The sequence below is a fragment of the Erigeron canadensis genome, chromosome 7, assembly GCF_010389155.1.
Source record: "Erigeron canadensis isolate Cc75 chromosome 7, C_canadensis_v1, whole genome shotgun sequence".
NCBI classification, from domain to species: domain Eukaryota; kingdom Viridiplantae; phylum Streptophyta; class Magnoliopsida; order Asterales; family Asteraceae; genus Erigeron; species Erigeron canadensis.
Window position 1 is genome coordinate 2655548 of NC_057767.1, and position 19257 is coordinate 2674804.

The following is a 19257-nucleotide window of genomic DNA, read 5'->3' on the forward strand; positions in this document are numbered from 1 at the left end:
CGTATATCATGTTACTCATTTTTTTTTATACATATGTGGCACAGGGGCCTATTTTTTTAAAAGATATTAGATGCTTTGTAACCATGTAGGATTAGAATAATAGAGTTTGAATAACAATAAAATAGCTATATCTTAAAGACGGTTATACTTGGAATACCAGTCAAGGAAACGGGTTATACTTTGAATAACAATAGAGTGTGTCTCCTGGTTTTCGTCTCTTCTGGCCGAAGACAACAAACAGAAAGCTAGATTGGGCTGTGGTCGAATGAAATCAAGGTAGGAAAGGGTTGTTCATGTGGTAAGTATATATATATGTATGTATTTGTATATTCATGTGGTAAGTATATATATATATATATGTATTTGTATACATCGTAACTATATATATATATATATATACATGTGGTAAGTATCACAGTCATTTATCTTTTAATTGTTAGGATTCGTGCGAAAATGAATTTTGAGAAGTTTGGTGGTGGTTTCGTGGTCTAATTCGAAGAAACGAGTGAGATATCGACATTCCAAGTTTTCCGGCGAATTTTCCGGCCAATCAGCCGGAGAAGATGAAGTTTTCCGACAACAGAAAAGTAATTTTCATTTTTCGTCCCTGAACTTGTAATTTTTTGCACTTTCAGTCCCTCACGTGTTTTGCACGTGACCTACTTAACGGCTGAAACTTAACGACGTTTGGTGAGGGACAGTTATTGAAAAAATTGGCCAACTTTAAGGTCAAAATTGTAATTTTTAAACTTTAGGGATGAAAAGTGAAAAACGTGTCAACTTCAGGGACGAAAACTGTAATTTACTCTCTCTATATATATATGTAAGGTAAGGTTAATGTGAGAACAACAAATATATATATATATATATATATATATAGGGGATGAAAATATAAGGCTGTTAGGTACCTGAGCTTAGATGTAGAACAATCATATATTTTTTTTTAATCCATAAATTCATGGGGGCCCAAACATTTATTCATTAATCAAGAAATATTAAAAAATTTGTATATGAGGGGTTCCACACTTAAGCTTAGGTGCCGGACAACCTTATATTCACTTTTCCATATATATATATATATATATATTAGGTATTTTACCCGTACGATGTGCGGTTATTTAAATTGATGATGAATATTGTTTGTAGATACTTGTAAAACATGTTATAAGAAAATGGTATCAAAGTTAATTAATATGTAAATTAGTAGTAAACACATTCATGTTTAATGTCATATACAAAGGAACTACGGAAATATGTCATACAATGTAAAAATAAAGGTAATTTGATGGGAATTCTCTGATTCAATGTACAACATTGTTATGTTGAGTTTTTTTTTTTTTTTTTTTTTTTTTTTATCAATAGTTAGTTTCCATTCTCAAACTTTTTGGCAAGAGTGAATTTGGGTCTTTCAAAACACAAATCTTCAATTACGTCGTGATGTGAGTTGGTTAACAATATTAAAATGAGAACAAATGAGAACACTTAAAAACTACATTTTGATGCATTAAAAGTCTGAGTTGGTTAACAATATTAAAATGAGAACCAAATTAAAATGAGAACACTTAAAAACTACATTTTGATACATTAAAAGTCTATAAAATCTTATTTAAGTGTTTAACAACACATTAATCCGTCAAAATCAAAAAAATCACGTTTTTTGTTTGATGCATCATTTTGATGAATATACATGCAAGATAGATGCACAAAAAAAACGTGATTTTTTTTATTTTGACGGATCAATATGTTGTTAAACACTTAAATAATGATAATTAGTTAATATAACACGTATCTTTGAAAAATCTTTAAACCATCCGTTGTTTTTTTGTTTGAATGAAATTATTAATTTTTATTTTAATACATAAATTAAATAATATTTAAATATAAATATAAATTGTGAGAAAAAATATGGGTATTACCTTGATCAATAAAAAGCCCTTGAGTAAGATAAATTAGTAAAAAATAGTTAATAAAAAATAAATAAATTATGTATTTAAAGTAATTTTTTGTTTGAATTGAGGTGGAAAGTGACTGCTCCTATACACTATTTTTTCTCTTTTAAGAATTAAATCATCAAAACATTAATTATCAGATTTTCACATGGCCAATAAATCCCAATTACAATAATACAATCACGACGAAGCCAGAGTCTTATTTTCTGATGAGCCAAACTTTCTTTTTTAAAAAGTATATATGAATCGATGACTAAAAAAATTAAGTCACAATAATATTTTCATGTAAAAACTTATAAATTGCAATTGATTTCCATAATAGATCGTTTTTAAAAATATAAATTGTGGGAAAAAAATATGGAGATGCCACATAGGATAAATCCTACGTGCCATATTTTTAAAATAGGTTTGATTTTTTAAAGACTTTAGAATCGTTCGGTTTCCTACTGTTTTAATAATTATATAGATATATATTATGGGGGATGGGAATATAAGGGTTGTCGGGTATCTAAGCTTAGGTGTGGAACATTCACATATTGTTTTTTTAATCCATAAAAATCATAAGACCCATACATTTATTCATTTAAAAAGAAATAATAAAATATTAGTATGTGAAGTGTCAGATAACCTTATATTCCTTTTTCCATATATTATACAAAGAAATATGTCTAATCTCAGCAAAAAAGGGGGTACGAGAAATAATAGTGGAACAACCATAGTCGTCAAATATAATCCTAATAAAGCAAGACTCTATTACATCCTGTAATGCATGTCTGTAATGCATGTCAGTTTCACCGATTACCCATCTCATTTCTCTTATAAGAAAACCATATATATTCAATTTATTTATGCTATATATATTATGCTATATGTTAGTTATATATCTTACCAAAATATATATATTTTTATGTGTTTCAGCCACTGCATTAGTTGACATTTTTTACTAGTTTTAGTAAGTTTTTTTTTATTTTCTTTACTGATGTGTTTTTTTTTTTTTTTCTTTACTGATGTGTACGGGTTTTTGTTTGGATCAAAGTTGTCTGTTGGTTATTTCTGTAAGTATGTAACTTTAATTTTTTATATTACACATGAATTATGATTGTATAAAAAAAAAAAAAAAGCTTTGCATGTCTAGTTTTAACTTTTTACCAAAAGAAATATAGTATGCAAGAAACTTTCTTTGGACATAATGTGCAGCTTTCCATTTAGAAGTTTTTTGTGTCACTTGTTTCTTAAACTTCTTATAATTAATTATGTTTTTCTTCTTCATTTTTGCAATTAAAATAAACGTATAACCTTTTTCTTATAAATGTCACAAAAATAAACTTATAATTATTTTGATGTTACCTCAATTTAATTAAGTAAGTCTTCATTCCATGTATATGCTTGTTAAAGAGATGGGTAGGAATTATTAGTTTTGATGTTGATGAGCGACTAATTAAGGTTATGCATTCGGTTATGTGATATGTTGCAAGATAGATGATGGCTCAGATACTGCTTCATGGCACTCTTCATGTAACAATTTATGAAGTTGATAAGCTTCATAGTGGTGGACGTAATATTTTCAACAAGGTACACACCATATATTTTTTGGTAGAGATTTCCTCAAGTTATCAGAACTTGATGGGTAAAGTTGCAATGCTATTGACCATTGGATCAAAATTAATGGTAAGAGATTTAAAAATGAATATTTAAACTTGATCATTGATTTCAATCTAATGGTCATGATCCTCTTCATTTTCGCGTTTTTACCTGTTTTCATAAAAAAAGGAAAAACTTTTAATTTTATACCATTAAGGTTCAAACAGAATATGAGCAAATGACAAGCTAGATGGATTAGGATTTGTAATTTAATACCCTTCCTTATGAACAAATCAAACAAATTCAGTTTAGAACATACGAGCATGGTACCCGCGCAATGCAGTGGTGGTGGTGGGAAAGACGGTCCGATGGTGGCGGTGAGAGTACTTTTTTAGAGATGAAAATAGTTGAAGGGCATAGTTGGTATATCACATGAGAAGGTGCCTAGCATGGAAAATTATTTAAGAGTATTTTTGTCTTATCAGGTTTTTAATTAAGTAAAGAGGAGAAACCCAGTTTCCTTTATAAGGGATTATAGATAAAAGTATGTAGAGTTGTATGCAAACTTTTGGTAAAAATGTCTGCAATTTTATTTTAATAGTTTGAACAAAATTTCAAGTTGTTTTGTTCTTTCATGAAACATGGGATTGACAACGATATTAATAACTGACTTATTATCACAAAGCAAATTGAATTTAACATGATGTTTTGGTGCATTTCCGGGTGACAACATCATTATAGAAGTTTGTCTTGAGTCTATTGAATATGTACTTGTAATAAACGTTAAGTTTTCGCGTATAATAAAGTCAACCTTGACTGTTGACCAAGTCAAGCTCGACCTTTGACCAGGTCGAGCTCGACCTTTGACCAGGTCGAGGTCGAGGTCAAGTCAAGGCTTTGGCCCGGTTCATGTTTAAGCCTATATATATAGATGTAAGGTTTAGGTTTCAAAAGAGAGAGAGAAAGAGAGAGTTTGAGTTACAACTCATTAATCTTCTAGTTTTTGTTTTTTCTCATACTCTTTCACTTAGGAACTTGGTATTTACTTGTAATTGCATTTACTGAAGTAATATACGGTTCGAGTTTATTCATATTCGTGTTCGTATTGATATATTGTTGTTGACTGCTTTTGTATAAGATTTTCCGCACATATACATTAGATACTTAATCTTGTTTGATCCGATGGCATAGGGACTTTCAGTATGCATGATCATTGATATGTAAATCCTTTATATAATTTCTAAGACATAGATATTTCATAAATAATATCTGTATTTAGCTTTTGTGGAAGATTTATAAACTATATATTTTATGCTTTTTACTTCCCCAAGATACAAGAGAATCAAAAGTTATATACAAAAACCAGTAACAAGATCACTTATTAACAACACACTTAGCCTAATCAACATCAACATATGGTTCAAGAAAGATATGAGGAACAGAATGTTTTAGAGGGAATTCAATCATGAAACAAGAATAAGATGAAAGTCAAATTTACCGAATAAGATGTAAATGGATCATATACATCACAAACAATGATGCGTGTGAGAGGTTTTCTTGAATCCTAGACGTTTAAGCGATGTCACATCCTTTATATATAAACCCTGTATATTGAGTGAGTTTTTGCATTGTTTCTAATATTCTAACAGATTGTGGCTAACATAGAGGAGACAGTTGGATTTGGGAAAGGAACCCCCAAAATCTATGCAACTATCGATTTAGAAAAGGCCAGAGTCGGACGAACTAGAAAGATCGAAGATAAACCCCAAAACCCAAAATGGAATGAGTCTTTCCACATTTATTGTGCTCACTCGGCTTCTAATGTCATATTCACTATCAAAGATAATAATCCCATCGGTGCAACCTTAATCGGACGAGGTTATGTTCCTGTTAAAGAACTCTTGGATGGGGATGAAGTGGACAGATGGGTCGAGATTTTAGACGAGGACAAAAATCCCATAAGTTCTGGTTCTAAAATCCATGTTAAGTTAAAGTATTTTGGTGTTACACAAGATCGCAACTGGGCTCACGGACTTAAAAGTGCCAAATATCCTGGAGTTCCATATACTTTCTTTTCTCAGAGACAAGGATGTCGAGTTTCCTTGTACCAAGATGCTCATGTTCCTGACAACTTCATCCCCAAAATACCCCTGTCTGGAGACAAGTACTACGAACCCAAAAGATGTTGGGAGGATATATTTGATGCTATAACCAACGCGAAACATTTCATTTATATCACGGGCTGGTCAGTTTATACTGAGATAACTTTGATCAGAGATTTAAGAAGGCAAAAGGCTGGAGGTGATGTCACACTCGGTGAACTTCTAAAAAAGAAAGCAAGTGACGGCGTTCGGGTTCTCATGCTTGTTTGGGATGACAGAACCTCTATAGATGTACTAAAAAAACACGGAAAGATGGCTACCCATGATGAAGATACCGAAAACTATTTTAGCAACACGGATGTTCATTGTGTGTTATGCCCACGTAACCCCGATGATGGTGGAAGTTTCATTCAGGACCTTCAAATTTCCACAATGTTCACTCACCACCAGAAAATTGTGGTGGTGGACTCTCAGATGCCGAGTGGGGACTTACAGATCCGGCGAGTGGTGAGTTTTGTAGGTGGTATTGATCTTTGTGATGGAAGATACGATTCTCAGTTCCACTCTCTTTTTCGAACACTTGATACAGCTCACCATGACGATTTCCATCAGCCGAACTACACTGGGGCTTCCATAACCAAAGGTGGACCACGAGAGCCGTGGCATGATATCCACAGTCGACTAGAGGGACCCGTGGCTTGGGACGTGCTTTTTAACTTTGAACAAAGGTGGAAAAAGCAATGTGGGAAAGACCTTCTTGTTAATTTAAGAGAGCTTGATGGCGTCCTTACCCCGCCATCTCCAGTAATGTTTCCTGATGACCAAGAGACATGGAACGTGCAATTGTTCCGCTCCATTGACGGTGGGGCTGCTTTCGGGTTCCCTGAGACACCCGAAGAGGCAGCTAAATCAGGTCTAGTGAGTGGAAAAGATAATATAATTGACCGAAGCATTCAAGATGCTTATATTCATGCTATAAGGCGAGCCAAACGCTTTATTTATATAGAAAACCAATATTTCTTAGGAAGCTCTTATGCATGGCAGTTTGATGATATTAAGGGGGAAGATGTTGGTGCTTTACATCTCATCCCAAAAGAGCTTTCGTTAAAGATCGTTAGCAAAATCGAGGCGAGAGAGAGGTTCACTATTTATGTTGTGGTACCAATGTGGCCCGAAGGGAGCCCAGAGAGTGCATCTGTTCAGGCAATATTGGACTGGCAAAGGAGGACCATGGAAATGATGTATAAAGATATTGTTCAGGCTCTTGCAGCTCAGGGTCTTCAGGAAGACCCGAGAGATTACCTCACATTTTTCTGCCTTGGTAACCGTGAGGTGAAGAGAAGCGGGGAGTATGAGCCTTCTGAAACACCTGAACCAGATTCTGACTATTTGAAAGCTCAGCAGGCCCGGCGGTTCATGATCTACGTCCATTCCAAAATGATGATTGGTAATTAGTCCTTAAACTTTTTTTTCTTTGAAAATGCGGCATTTTCAACCTATTTATGTAGAAGGGGTCAATTTGGGTCGACTTATAATGATAACCGGTTGATAAGTTTAAATTTCTGAAAATCTTGTATGTATAGTATAGTTTCACGACACGGGCCTTAAAGAAAGTGAGTTGAATGGGTAACGGGCCAAAAGTCTGGCAAGGTGTATTATAAAGCTTTACTACCACCTAAATCGGTTTTCATCATGTTGCCAGATTAATATATGAATTTTTAACATATTTAGTACACATATAGGTCGGTCAACCATTTTGACCCTTTACCCAACTAGTCATTTTTGTGAGGTATGTTCATAAAAGAATATGTTCATATAAAAAGTATATGTTTATATAACATCTTTTTAATTTGTTGTTAGATTCTAACGTTTTTGGATTTGCTCTTACATTATACTTTCCATGTCACACAGTCGATGATGAATACATAATTGTGGGATCTGCCAACATTAACCAACGTTCCATGGATGGTGCTAGAGATTCCGAGATAGCCATGGGAGCCTACCAACCTTACCATCTGTCTACCCGTGAACCTGCAAGGGGTGAAATCCACGGTTTCCGTATGGCTCTATGGTACGAACACCTCGGCATGCTTGATGACAGCTTCCAGCTCCCAGAAAGCACAGAATGTGTGAAGAAAGTTAACCAAATCGCCGACAAGTACTGGGATCTTTATGCTGGTGAGAATCTTGAACAAGACCTCCCTGGTCACTTGCTTCGCTACCCTATTGGTGTTGCTAATGAAGGTAATGTTACTGAACTGCCTGGAACCGAGTTTTTCCCTGACACAAAAGGTCGTATTCTTGGTGGCAAAGTTGTTTACTATCCTCCAATTCTTACTTCCTAAGAATGGAGGTTCATTAAGCTTCAAAAGATGTTTTCTTTTTGTGTAACTTGTGGTTTGTGTGATGTTTAAATGAGTATTATGTAGATATGGGACAACTTTTATGCAGAGATGTTCCTATAAGGGATTGTGTGTTCTACTAGTTTTGTGTTATTTATGCATTTCATTATTAGATGTAATATATGAGATTGTGTATTTCCTCATGTATGTGCCATGATTATGTTTTTCTGTCTTGTAGTTAGCTCTTTCTTGAAGTGTTCCCTTTTGTGTAGATAACTTTGTTTTTAATATCGTGTACACGTAATGTTGTGCCTAGCTATGAAATTTGCTAAGAAAAGAAAGTGTTAGTTGTAACTGTTGCGTTCTGCTATGGTGAACTAATCGATCTGTTATATTGTATTCGTTGGTTCTATACTTGTGACTGTTTTATAGTATAAACATATTTGTGCATCCAGTTTGAATTAGGTTTAAAAACAAGTTAATATTCCTATTCTTGCAAATTACAATGATTTGAAAATTGAAACAAGTTCTAATATTGCATTACTAGCTTTTTGGTAGAAGTTCAAAAACAAAGTCTTCTATTCCGCACACAATTCTTTTATCCTTAATACGACTTCATTGTGATCATAAAAAAGGTGACTAGTGCTTATCACTTATCAGAATCAATTCGGCGGTCGGACATAAAGTTACAATATAATACTAAACTATTAGATAGCCAACCAACTAAGTGAGTCCAGCAACGCACGTTCGTAGCAAAAACAAGTAGACCTGGCCTTCTTATTGTAGTACACGAGATTTGTAAGTGGGTGCAATTTCATTAGCAAGTGGCTTCAATTTCTTTAATTTTATATATATGATGTGACATGCTCAATGTATATATTAAAAAACATTATAATGTATTAAAAAAATATTATAATGTATTAAAAAAATAATTTAGTTGAGTTATTGATGTGAGTGTAAAAATTAGTATTTGTTGGGTTGGGTAAATACAAGAGAGAGAAAGTAATTTTTTAATGAATAGTATCGGTAGGTTGGGTTGTGAATGGAGATGACTTAATGACAAAATTCTTGTCCGGGTTAGGAAAGTGGCCTTTTGTTTGGAGTTACCTAAGGAACTTCCTTGAATTCATGATACTTTTGAACATGACACCAACTTTGAAACAAGATAAAGTGGGTTTGGGTTATTAGCAGGTGAATCCATCTAACCTATTCATTAAATGGATTTATATGGGTTGGGTCATTGACAAACGGGTTGAGTTATTTAGGCCTTTGTCAACGATACTTTCAAATGCTTAAGTTTTCACTTTCACGTCATAGCCAAATTATTCTTCTCATAATTTATCCAAAATTTACCCTTTACACAAAATGTTCAAGCACACCAGCCACCTTAGTAACACGTCAGCAAAATATACTAAACTACATATCCAACTTGACATATTTTCTTCTTTTGTTTTAGTTCTCGTATTATATTAGAAGATCAGCTTACAAATGGAAATGAAGGTTGCATGAGAAATGAGACCGTAAAACAAAACGTCATTTTGATAAACATTATATATCTTCCATGCCATTAATTATAACCAACCAGCTACACATTTGATTACCAAATCTATGATTTATCGCTACAATATTACAGTACTATGCAGTGACGGATCCATGATTTCACAAGATCGGGGGCTGAACTTTTTTTTGTTTAGCTTAAATTAGGTTGAAGCAAGGTAATTTTGGTTGGGAGATAATGTTAAAACATAAAAATTTATAAAGAAAATTTTGGTTAAGGATGGGGTGTTGACCACCCTACTAATACACTTCATCCGTCAATGGCAACACGCTCGGTCATACTAATCAGTGGCGGTACCACATGGGGGGCAAAGGGGGCAAGTGTCCCCCTCAGTTTAGATTTTGTTATGTATTTTCAAATTTTTCATCGATTTAAAATTTTTTTTATATAGGTTTTAATATTTTGACCCCTTTTATATTTATATATCACGAATTTTTTAATTTTGCCCCCTTCTGAGATTTTTTTCTGATACCGCCTCTGATACTAATCGTATTTATTTTAAATACACTAAAAACTGAATACTTCCATTCCATAAGTGTTTAGACATATGCTATTGAAGTAAATTATGTTATCTTTAAACCATTATAAAGTAAATAGGGATATATGGTTTTTAAAGCAACATCTTACCACTCTACTAACTAATGTTGGTTTGTTAAATTTACTTCCATTAAATATATATCATTACTTTCATTTGGATATAAATTAAATATCTTTATCTAATATATTTATGATACTTTTAATGAAATGATTTATATCATACATCCTTTAACCTTTAAAATAACTACACTACCTCTTTACATCAATAACTTTTACATTAATAACCACATGCTACCACCACCCGTTTTTGTCATTGCCGCCGCATTACGCGGGTACCCTTCTAGTTATTTAAAAAGAGAAATAATTAAGTTATTTAAATATTAATTTAAAAATTCTCTTAAAATTTTAAATATAATGTGAATTCTATTAATTATGTTTCCTAATTATGTCTTTTTGTTTTTCCAAAATATTAATCTTATAGTTATGAGTAATTTTAAGCTAATGAGTTAAAAGGAATCTTATTTAAACTTAGTAAAAAAAAATGAGAAGAAAAGAATTAAAGGGTTTTTAACTTTAGAAAATCTAAATAATAATTCAACAACAAAAAGATAGTACTAAAATTGCGTATTTATTCCTTTTTTTAACAGTAAAGCAAATTGCAAAGAGGAAAAAAATGATAAAAGAACTGCATAAAAGATGTAATTAAAAAGGTATGTCATTTTATTTTAACTAGATCAAAATAGTCACACATTCACACGTGACAACCAATCCCACATATAATATTAGCTTTTATAAGAAATCATTTTTACACGTGAGCCACGACATGGAAGGATATCATAATCTTGATATTTTTTTGAAATGGTCATTTTAACATCCAATTAAATACTTAATTCTCAATTAATTAGTGAGAAATGATAAACTTGTCTCGAGAACTATATTTAACTGTTGCACAATGAGTTATAATATATCATGTTAATAAATCATCTTAATAATCTTTGTCTCGAGGCTATGTATCAATAATTTCCTTAGTTAATTTTCTGTTCAAATATTAGTATGAAAAAAAAAAAGAAGCTTAGTTTGCCAAAAAAAATTTTCACTTTCATATCTAAAAAACTCTCTATAAACTATTAATTGTAATTCATAAATCATAGCCTGGCTTGTCAAGTATAAAGTTAATCGAAGCTATTGATTATAGTGACCATATTCTTGAAAAAAAAAACGATCCACTTTATATCATAAAACTATATTATATTCAATTCTCAAAAACGAGTAATGCTCGTATTACAAAATAACTATTATGACATGTGTTGCTCTTATTAGAATTATTAACAACAAACGATATAAAATAATCCACACATTGACATGTGCCAAGAAAACCAAGTTCCCTTAAATCTTATTAAGCTATTTATAAAAGTACTCTTTTCAAGATTAAAATGATTTTTTTTTTGAGATATTGTTCCCACGAGCCACACGATGTAGACACATATTGTCACATGCCACCTCATTTAAATAATTATTGTCCTAACCTTTACAACCAAAAAGATAAAACAAAATAAAAAGATAAAAATCCATGATAAGATATTCACACAGTATTATTTTATAAGTAAATTATATTTTTCGTCCCAACTACATATTATCCAAACATTATATTTTTTTCAAACGGCTCTCTCCCTCTCTCTTTCTCTCTACTCTCTGTCTCCAAACGGCTATTTCTCTTAATTTTTAGATCGGAGATATCAGCATATGGTTTTGAGATCCAGATTGAGTTTTGAGATTGAGAGCTTGAGATCGAATCTTCCACTTCAGTGGATCCAACCCTATTTTTTTCATCTTTGGGCCAGAGGTCCCTTCCACCTCGTGGATCTGGAAGCAGTCTCCCTACTTTTGTGTAGGGGTAAGGTCTGTCTACATCATACCTCCCTCGTAGCCCGACTTGTGTCAGGATCGAGTATCTTTTTGTTGTTGTTGTTATATTTTTTTCAAAATAAAGATTAAAAACTTTGATATATTTATTTAAATTAATTAATTATCTACTTATTTATTTCTATCCGCCATTTAATATTACGCGCGAGTCACACGACATTGACGGATACTGTCACACACATACCTCATCAATCAACTACATTAATAATGCACCATCCTAATTCTTTTTTTTCTTTAAACCAAAAATAAAATATAAAACATAACAATAATAATAATAATTGAGCAACCATATATAAATCATAGTAACATTTCATGATACTAGTGCTTCACCGATTACCCATCTCTCATCAGTAAACAATATCTTTTCATTCTATATATATATACTTTACTATCTATAATATAATAATAATTATATATCTTACTAAATTTAGCAAGTTCTTAACATATTTTTATGTGTTTCAGCTACTGCATCACTTGACATTTTTTACTAATTTTAGTTAGTTTTTTTTTTCTTGGTTTCATGTGCAGGTTTTCTATTTGGATCAAAATTGTGTGTTAGTTATTTCTGTAAGTATATAACTTTAATTTTGTATATTATCATAATATTATTCTTTTTCTTCTTATTATTAGTATATATACATGAAATGTGATTTTATGTTTAGTGTAGTATTTTTTGTTGATTTTAGTGAAGATAATGAGTATTTTTCAAGCTATAGTAAAATATATATATATAAAATGATCTTATGAACTTTTTGACTCAACTCTGACTGTTTTTAAGTAACTTTAGTTCAGATTTGTGTAAGATTTCAAGTTGATGAGGCAAAATTTTGAAACATATGAACCTGGGATGAAATTAGAGGGTTTTGGGGACATATATGGGATTGGGTTCGTCTTATCTGTTTATTAAATGAGTTGTTTTGGGTTGGACCGGTGATAAACGGGCTAACCCGTTTAAGTATATACGGATTTAGATAAAATAAAAAATGTTATATAGAGAACGGTTGTCGGTTGATGTGCTCGCAATGTATCAACTTAGAATGTAATGATAACGAGAATCTTTTGTTTATTTCTTTTAGCAATTCTTGTTATTTTGAAGTTAGACTTTTTCACAATTACTTGTAAAGTGTTTGATGGGTTGAGTATCCAACAAATTTGACATTCTTGACACCTGGAAACCCATTTCACTCGTTTAGTTAACACGTTACATGGGTTGTGTCTTGGGTTACCGTGTTTAAGCATGTCCACATTATGGTGGAGGTTTTTGACACACTTATCATGTGGTAGTGTTTTGGTTCGATGGATCTAACCCGTCATCTGTCAACCCAAACACGGCACGATTAACACCACTAGTTTTTTATAGTTAGGTAAGCAATTCTCTATAGGGTCCGTGGTTAGGGAAAAGGTAGAAATTTTCTAAGTAAACTAAACATGATCCTTTAATATAAAAAATGTATATATTTAGTTTTTACTAAAAGAAATGTAATATGTAAAAAAATTTCCTATAATCTGCAGTTTTCCTTTAAGAAGATTTGTGTTACTTGTTTCTCAAACTTCTTACAATTATGTTTTTTTTGTTCCATTTTTGTAGTTAAAATAAACTTATAACCATTTCTTTTTGTTTTAGTTTGGTTTAAATTTGGTAATTATGTTACATTTTTCCTGGAACTTGCTCCTTAATTGAAGTTGCAATAACAATCCTGAAGTTTCTTATCCGATTAGTTGGTGCTGCGGGTTTTGATTTTATTCGATTACTTTCGATATAGCTTCAGTTTAGTTTTGTGTAAACAAGTTAATTTTCATTCAATGTATGTGCTTGGTAAAGAGGTGACATTAGACTAATGTTGATGGCTGACTTATGATATGCATTTGGTTACGTTTTATGTTGCAGGGTAGATAATGGCTCAGATACTGCTCCATGGCACTCTTCATGTAACAATTTATGAAGTTGATAAGCTTAATGTCAGTAGTGGCCGTAATATTCTCAAGAAGGTACACCATATGTTTTTCCCAAATTCATTTTTTCCTAATTAACATCTCTGAAGATAACTGTTTTCGGTTACAAAAAAACTACTCTTGTTACATTGTGCTCTGGAGCTAGAATTGTATTATAATATCATTTATAAGTTTTGTGTGGATCTATATGATAAATTGATAATATCTTGATTCGAAATCATATTTGTCCTAAAACTGTGTATGGAGGGTCTTAATAGGATGCAAATGGATCATGTATATCACAAACAATGGTGCGAGAGGTTTTCTTGATTCCTAGACGTTTAACCAATGTGATATCCTTTATGACATTGTTTGTTCTTCATCTTATTTTCACTTTTCTTGTCTGTTCTTGCACATCGCATCCTGAATACGTGCAATACTTGTATACCAGAATGATACATGACTCCCTATATCGTTTTTTTCCACTTTTCTTAATAAGCCTTTTGTTATACGAATAAACCTATTGCAAGTGAACAATGTTCTATGTTGAGTAAGTTTTCTAACTGTTTCTGTTTGTTAAACAGATTGTGGCTAACATAGAGGAGACAGTTGGATTTGGAAAAGGAACCCCCAAAATTTATGCAACTATTGATCTGGAAAAGGCCAGAGTCGGACGAACTAAAAAGATCGAAGATGAACCCCAAACCCCAAAATGGAACGAGTCTTTCCACATTTATTGTGCCCACTCAGCTTCGAATGTCATATTCACTGTCAAAGATGATAATCCCATTGGTGCAACTTTAATCGGACGAGCTTATGTCCCTGTTGAAGAACTCTTAGGCGGGGATGAAGTCGACAGATGGGTCGAAATTTTAGACGAGGACAAAAATCCCATAAGTGCTGGTTCTAAAATCCATGTTAAGTTACAGTATTTTGATGTTACACAAGATCGCAACTGGGCTCACGGACTTAAAAATGCCAAATACCCCGGAGTTCCATACACGTTCTTTTCTCAAAGACGAGGATGTCGAGTTTCCTTATATCAAGATGCTCATGTTCCTGACAATTTCATTCCCAAAATACCCCTTGCTGGCGGCAAGTACTACGAGCCCAAAAGATGTTGGGAGGATATTTTTGATGCTATAACTAAAGCGGAACACTTCATTTATATTACGGGCTGGTCGGTTTACACTGAGATAAGTTTGATCAGAGATACAAGAAGGCAAAAGCCTGGGGGTGATGTCACACTCGGTGAACTGCTAAAAAAGAAAGCAAGTGACGGTGTTCGGGTTCTTATGCTTGTTTGGGATGACCGAACCTCTGTAGATATACTAAAAAAAGACGGATTGATGGCTACCCATGATGAAGATACCGAAAACTATTTTAATAACACTGATGTTCATTGTGTGTTATGCCCCCGCAACCCCGATGATGGTGGAAGCTTCATTCAGGACCTTCAAATTTCCACAATGTTCACTCACCACCAGAAAATTGTGGTGGTGGACTCTGAAATGCCGAGTGGGGACTCACAGAACCGTCGAGTGGTGAGTTTTGTAGGTGGTATTGATCTTTGTGATGGAAGATACGATTCCCAGTTCCACTCTCTTTTTCGAACACTTGATACAGCTCACCATGACGATTTCCATCAGCCGAACTACCCTGGGGCTTCTATAACCAAAGGTGGACCACGAGAGCCATGGCATGATATCCACAGTCGACTGGAGGGACCTGTTGCTTGGGACGTTCTTTTTAACTTTGAACAAAGGTGGAAAAAGCAAGGTGGGAAAGACCTTCTTGTTAATTTAAGAGAGCTTGATGGCGTCCTTACCCCGCCATCTCCAGTTATGTTTCCTGATGACCAAGAGACGTGGAATGTTCAAGTTTTCCGCTCCATTGATGGTGGGGCTGCTTTTGGGTTCCCTGACACACCCGAAGATGCTGCTAAAGCAGGTCTAGTAAGTGGAAAAGATAACATAATTGACCGAAGCATTCAAGATGCTTATATTCATGCTATAAGGCGAGCCAAACGCTTTATTTATATAGAGAACCAATATTTCTTAGGAAGCTCTTATGCATGGCAGTTTGATGATGTAAAGGGTGAAGATGTTGGTGCTTTACATCTCATCCCAAAAGAACTTTCTTTAAAGATTGTTAGCAAAATCGAGGCTGGTGAGAAGTTCACTGTTTATGTTGTGGTACCAATGTGGCCCGAAGGGATCCCAGAGAGTGCATCTGTTCAGGCAATATTGGACTGGCAAAGGAGGACCATGGAAATGATGTATAAAGATATTGTACAGGCTCTTGAAGCTCAGGGCCTTCAGGAAAACCCGAGAGATTACCTCACATTTTTCTGCCTTGGTAACCGAGAGGTAAAGAGAAGCGGAGAGTATGAACCTTCTGAAACACCTGATCCGGATTCAGACTATTTGAAAGCTCAGGAGGCCCGGCGGTTCATGATCTACGTCCATGCCAAAATGATGATTGGTTAGTAGTGCGTTTCACTTTTTTCTTTGAAAGGGTGATAATTTCAACCTATTTATGTGATAAGGGGTCTCTGGGTAAATGGTAAATAAGTTTAGATTTAGCTGTAAAGAAAGTGAGTTAAATGGGTAACGGGCCAAAAGTCCGGCTAAGTGTATTGAAATGCTTACTACCGCCTAAAATTTTTGCTTCATATAGCCGGATTAATAGTTCTACACCTCATCTCACCTAACCAAACACTTTCTGGCTCATACTTGGAAGTTTCTCAGTTTAACCTAGCCCTTTCTGACCTGTTATCCAACTAGTCTTTTTTGTGTATGCCGTATGCTCATGTATAGAGTTTGTTCAGATAAAGAGTCTGCTTTCAATTTCAACTTATTTCAAAGTTTACCCATCTACTCGTCTAGCATAACTTGATGGAGGGACTTGTGCTCTCATCTAATAAAAGGAGTCTCTCTCTTTAAATTTGCTTTGTGGCGGTTTTATTTATAAATTCTTAAATAGTCATGATTTCTTAAATACACACTTAACACACAAATATATGTATTTGAATATGTAGAAATATGAAACGTAAAGAATGAGTAAATTGAGAGCTTTTGCATTCAAAATGAAAAGTTGGTACACAAAATAACTTCTATCCGTCTAAGTCCACGTTCCCCTAAGCTTTAGCATCATTTCAACGTCATTTCTCATTGAACTCGGTAAACAGTTGGACCAATTCTTTAACAAGCCAACGTCCCTAAATTCACGTGGGTAATTTATTTTTCTACTGACCACATTGGTACCCGTGACTCGAGACCCATGTGACCCGTGAACTAACCCGATTAACCCAAAAGTTAAAGAACAGATTCTGCTACTAGTATAGTTCATTACAGTTGAAACTTGACTGTTAATTCTTACAGGCTAAGTTCTTCTTCAAGATGACTGTTAGATTGTTTTTTAATTTGCTCTTTGATTATAATGGTTTTCTGGTTTTCTCTAGATTATAACGTAATTTATATTTGTTCTTTCAATATAATTTATGTCACACAGTCGATGATGAATACATAATTGTGGGATCTGCCAACATTAACCAACGTTCCATGGACGGTGCTAGAGATTCCGAAATAGCAATGGGAGCCTACCAACCTTACCATCTCTCTACCCGTGAACCTGCAAGGGGTGAAATCCATGGTTTCCGTATGGCTCTATGGTACGAACACCTCGGCATGCTTGATGACAGCTTCCAGCTCCCAGAAAGCACAGAATGTGTGAAGAAAGTTAACCAAATCGCCGACAAGTACTGGGATCTTTATGCTAGTGAGAATCTTGAACAAGACCTCCCTGGTCACTTGCTTCGCTACCCTATTGGTGTTGCTAGTGAAGGTAATGTTACTGAACTGCCCGGAACTGAGTTTTTCCCTGATACAAAAGCTCGAGTTCTTGGTGGCAAAGTTGATTATCTTCCTCCAATTCTTACTTCTTAAGAAGTGGTTGATTAAACTTCAAAAAATGTTTTGTTTCTGTTTAACTAGTGTTTGTGGTTTGTGTGATGTTTGAATTATTATGTAGAGTTGGGACAACTTTTATGCAGAGATGTGCTTATCAGGGCTTCTGTGTTCTGCCGGTTTGTGTTATTTATGTGTACCATTAGTGGATATAATATATGAGTGTAAATCATCTTCATCTATGAGTGTTGATTTTGTTTTTGTCTTTGTAGCAATTTTCGAAAGTGTTCCCTTTTGTGTTGGTAATTTTTAATACTAGTGTGTGAAATGTTGCGACAGATCGACATCAGAAAGAGAAGATAGTCAGAGTGAGGTGACATGTTTAGAGAGTAGCAAGAAAAGAGTGTAGTTGCAACTGTTGAGTTCTGGTAATGGTGAACTAATGGATTTGTTCTGTAGTATCATATGAAATTCCTCGTCGGTTCTACATACCATCTTGTTTTAGTCCCAACCCATTGTGACCCGTTACCCAACCTGTCTGACTCCTCTCATTTGACAACTTTATCTATTCTCATATAATCTTGACTGAAAAATCTTATTTAGAGTGGCTATTTGAGTTAACATTTGTGGAATGAATTATCTGATTCTCGTGACTTCAAGGCACTATTTGCCTTTTGCGTTTAGTTATCTAGTCTAATGATTCAGAATCACATAGATTACTGGCAGAGGTGGCTCAACAGTACTATGGGACTAGGCGATCGCTTTAAGCCCCCAAATTTCTAAGGCCTCCAAATCTTGTATATTAGACTTAGTGTTTGAATTTTGGATTAAGTATCATTATATAATTTGCATTGCGGTAACGCCTTTTTGATTTTTGCATCAACATCTGCATATTTTTTTTTTATTACTTGTAGTTCAATAATAAAAAACGAGCTACTTTTTTTTTTTTTTTACTTTAGTTTATATGGTAATGAACTAGGCCCCCAAAATTAATCTCATTTGAGGTCTCCAAAAACCTTAAGCCGCCACTGATTACTGCTATTTTTCTTCTTCAAGAAGATGACAATCTTCAAGGCATTACTGTTGGATCTGCCAATACCAAAATGCATTCCATGGACGATGCTAGAGATTCTGAGATAGCCATGGGAGTCTACCAATCTTATCATCTCTCTACCCATGAAATTCACGGTTTCTGTATGGCTCTATGGCACAAACACCTCAGCATGCTTGATAACAGCTGCCAGCTCTTATTAAGTGCTGAATGTGTGAAGAAAGTTAACCATATGCCCACAAGTAATGGGAACTTTATGTTTCACTTATTGTTGTGTGATTAGGTGTAATGTTTGAATCATTTTGCAGAGGTGTTCTTATCAGAGCATATGTATTGTTGTGGATTTATGGTTTTTGCTTTATTTTTTCTGTATA

At 33.8% G+C, this 19257-nt stretch overlaps 2 protein-coding genes across 2 annotated transcripts; both read left to right on the plus strand.

Moving 5' to 3' along the window:
• Positions 1 to 3352: 3352 nt before the first annotated feature.
• LOC122606851 (phospholipase D alpha 1-like) lies at positions 3353 to 8207 on the plus strand. The gene is made up of 3 exons (XM_043779728.1): positions 3353 to 3521; positions 5180 to 7079; positions 7544 to 8207. The coding sequence occupies exons 1-3, from the start codon at positions 3429 to 3431 to the stop codon at positions 7975 to 7977; spliced, it is 2427 nt and encodes an 808-aa protein (XP_043635663.1). The 5' UTR covers positions 3353 to 3428; the 3' UTR covers positions 7978 to 8207.
• Positions 8208 to 12278: 4071 nt separating this feature from the next.
• On the plus strand, positions 12279 to 18093 carry LOC122606850 (phospholipase D alpha 1). Its single transcript, XM_043779727.1, has 5 exons — positions 12279 to 12342; positions 12521 to 12559; positions 13881 to 13981; positions 14509 to 16408; positions 17438 to 18093. Exons 3-5 carry the CDS (start codon positions 13889 to 13891, stop codon positions 17869 to 17871), a joined length of 2427 nt encoding a protein of 808 aa, XP_043635662.1. The 5' UTR covers positions 12279 to 12342; positions 12521 to 12559; positions 13881 to 13888; the 3' UTR covers positions 17872 to 18093.
• The last annotated feature ends 1164 nt before the right edge of the window (positions 18094 to 19257 follow it).

What these genes read in the sequence shown, in the direction of transcription:
- LOC122606851 (XM_043779728.1), top strand. Translation starts at nt 3,429, where the DNA reads ATGATGGCTCAGATACTGCTTCATGGCACTCTTCATGTAACAATTTAT. An exon ending in GACGTAATATTTTCAACAAG is followed by an intron (nt 3,522 to 5,179) that starts GTACACACCATA and finishes ATATTCTAACAG; the next exon opens with ATTGTGGCTAACATAGAGGA. An exon ending in CCATTCCAAAATGATGATTG is followed by an intron (nt 7,080 to 7,543) that starts GTAATTAGTCCT and finishes CATGTCACACAG; the next exon opens with TCGATGATGAATACATAATT.
- LOC122606850 (XM_043779727.1), top strand. Translation starts at nt 13,889, where the DNA reads ATGGCTCAGATACTGCTCCATGGCACTCTTCATGTAACAATTTATGAA. An exon ending in GCCGTAATATTCTCAAGAAG is followed by an intron (nt 13,982 to 14,508) that starts GTACACCATATG and finishes TTTGTTAAACAG; the next exon opens with ATTGTGGCTAACATAGAGGA. An exon ending in CCATGCCAAAATGATGATTG is followed by an intron (nt 16,409 to 17,437) that starts GTTAGTAGTGCG and finishes TATGTCACACAG; the next exon opens with TCGATGATGAATACATAATT.